Raw genomic sequence first — 1,263 nt, 5'->3', positions numbered from 1 at the left:
TTCAAAGAATAATGCTGAATTATTCGCCTGATATATATAAATTGGAAATATTGACTATAGGGTGGAAAGTAGAGAAGTTGGAAAACAGAATAGAAACGAAAATTGAAGGAGCAATGGAAAAGAGCAAGGTTCTGGTGGTGGGTGGGAGCGGCTACATAGGGAGGAGGTTAGTGAAGGCAAGCCTGGCAGAGGGGCATGAGACGTATGTGCTTCAGAGGACGGAGATAGGCCTCGATATTGACAAGCTGCAGATGCTCCTCTCCTTCAAGAAGCAGGGCGCCCATCTCGTCGAGGCCTCCTTCTCCGACCACCGAAGCCTCGTTGACGCCGTCAAGCTTGCAGATGTCGTCATCTGTGCCATGTCAGGTGTCCATTTCCGCTCTCACAACTTGCTCCTGCAGCTCAAACTTGTTGACGCCATTAAGGATGCTGGCAACGTTAAGGTACGAGTCAATTTTATACCAACTTAACACGTGTGTACTAGTTGGTTTTCATTTCTTTCATTTGATTTCCTTATTATAACTACTCTACGATCTGCATCATTATTTGACATGAGTAATGAACATAATTATTTTAAATGAGTTTTAAATGTGTTAAGAAGTTATTTAGTAAATAATATTATAATTTTAGATGTGTTTAATAATTATTTGTATTAAGAAAAATATAAACACAAATTTATAGGGATGAACACGGGTCGAATCAGATATGACTAAAATTTTGATTCTGATTCGGACTAAAATTATTAGATCGGATCGGATCCAATATCTGCAGTTTTTAAACTTGGATCTGATCCGATCTGCATATTTATAAATCGAATCGGATATATCTGTAAAACACAAAAATATTTTTAAAAGTTTATTTTTATTAAAAAAATATCAATAAAATTTATTTTTCTATTCTTTTAAATATGTTTATTCTTAAAATAATATTACACATACTTTTTTTAAATAATAAATTAAAATAATACAACATATATGATAATTATTGGTTGAAATAAAACATAAAAAAAATATTTACTTATTTATTTTTTTATTTTTGCGGATACGCGGATATCTATACAAAATCCGCAATGCGATCCTATTAGTGTGCAGATCGGATCGGATCCGATAGCTTGCGGATTGGATCCATATCCACAATTTTCGGATCGGATTCGGATAAAAATCGCGGATATGCGGATCGAATCTGATCCATGAACATCGCTACAAATTTAAACAATTTTTAAATGTGTATCAAAAATATTTTGTATGTTATCTTATTATTTTG

General features: G+C 33.7%; 1 protein-coding gene across 1 annotated transcript; it reads left to right on the top strand.

The window, feature by feature from the left end:
• Window positions 1-11: 11 nt before the first annotated feature.
• LOC107477755 (isoflavone reductase homolog) lies at window positions 12-443 on the top strand (the record flags this gene model as incomplete). The annotated part of the gene is made up of 1 exon (XM_016097830.3): window positions 12-443. A coding segment is annotated over exon 1 (432 nt), but the record flags the coding sequence as incomplete, so codon positions are not given.
• Between the last annotated feature and the right edge of the window lie 820 nt (window positions 444-1,263).

Source organism: Arachis duranensis, unplaced genomic scaffold (assembly GCF_000817695.3).
Source record: "Arachis duranensis cultivar V14167 unplaced genomic scaffold, aradu.V14167.gnm2.J7QH unplaced_Scaffold_165934, whole genome shotgun sequence".
In the NCBI taxonomy this organism is placed as follows: domain Eukaryota; kingdom Viridiplantae; phylum Streptophyta; class Magnoliopsida; order Fabales; family Fabaceae; genus Arachis; species Arachis duranensis.
This window is presented reverse-complemented; position numbering and strand designations above follow the sequence as displayed.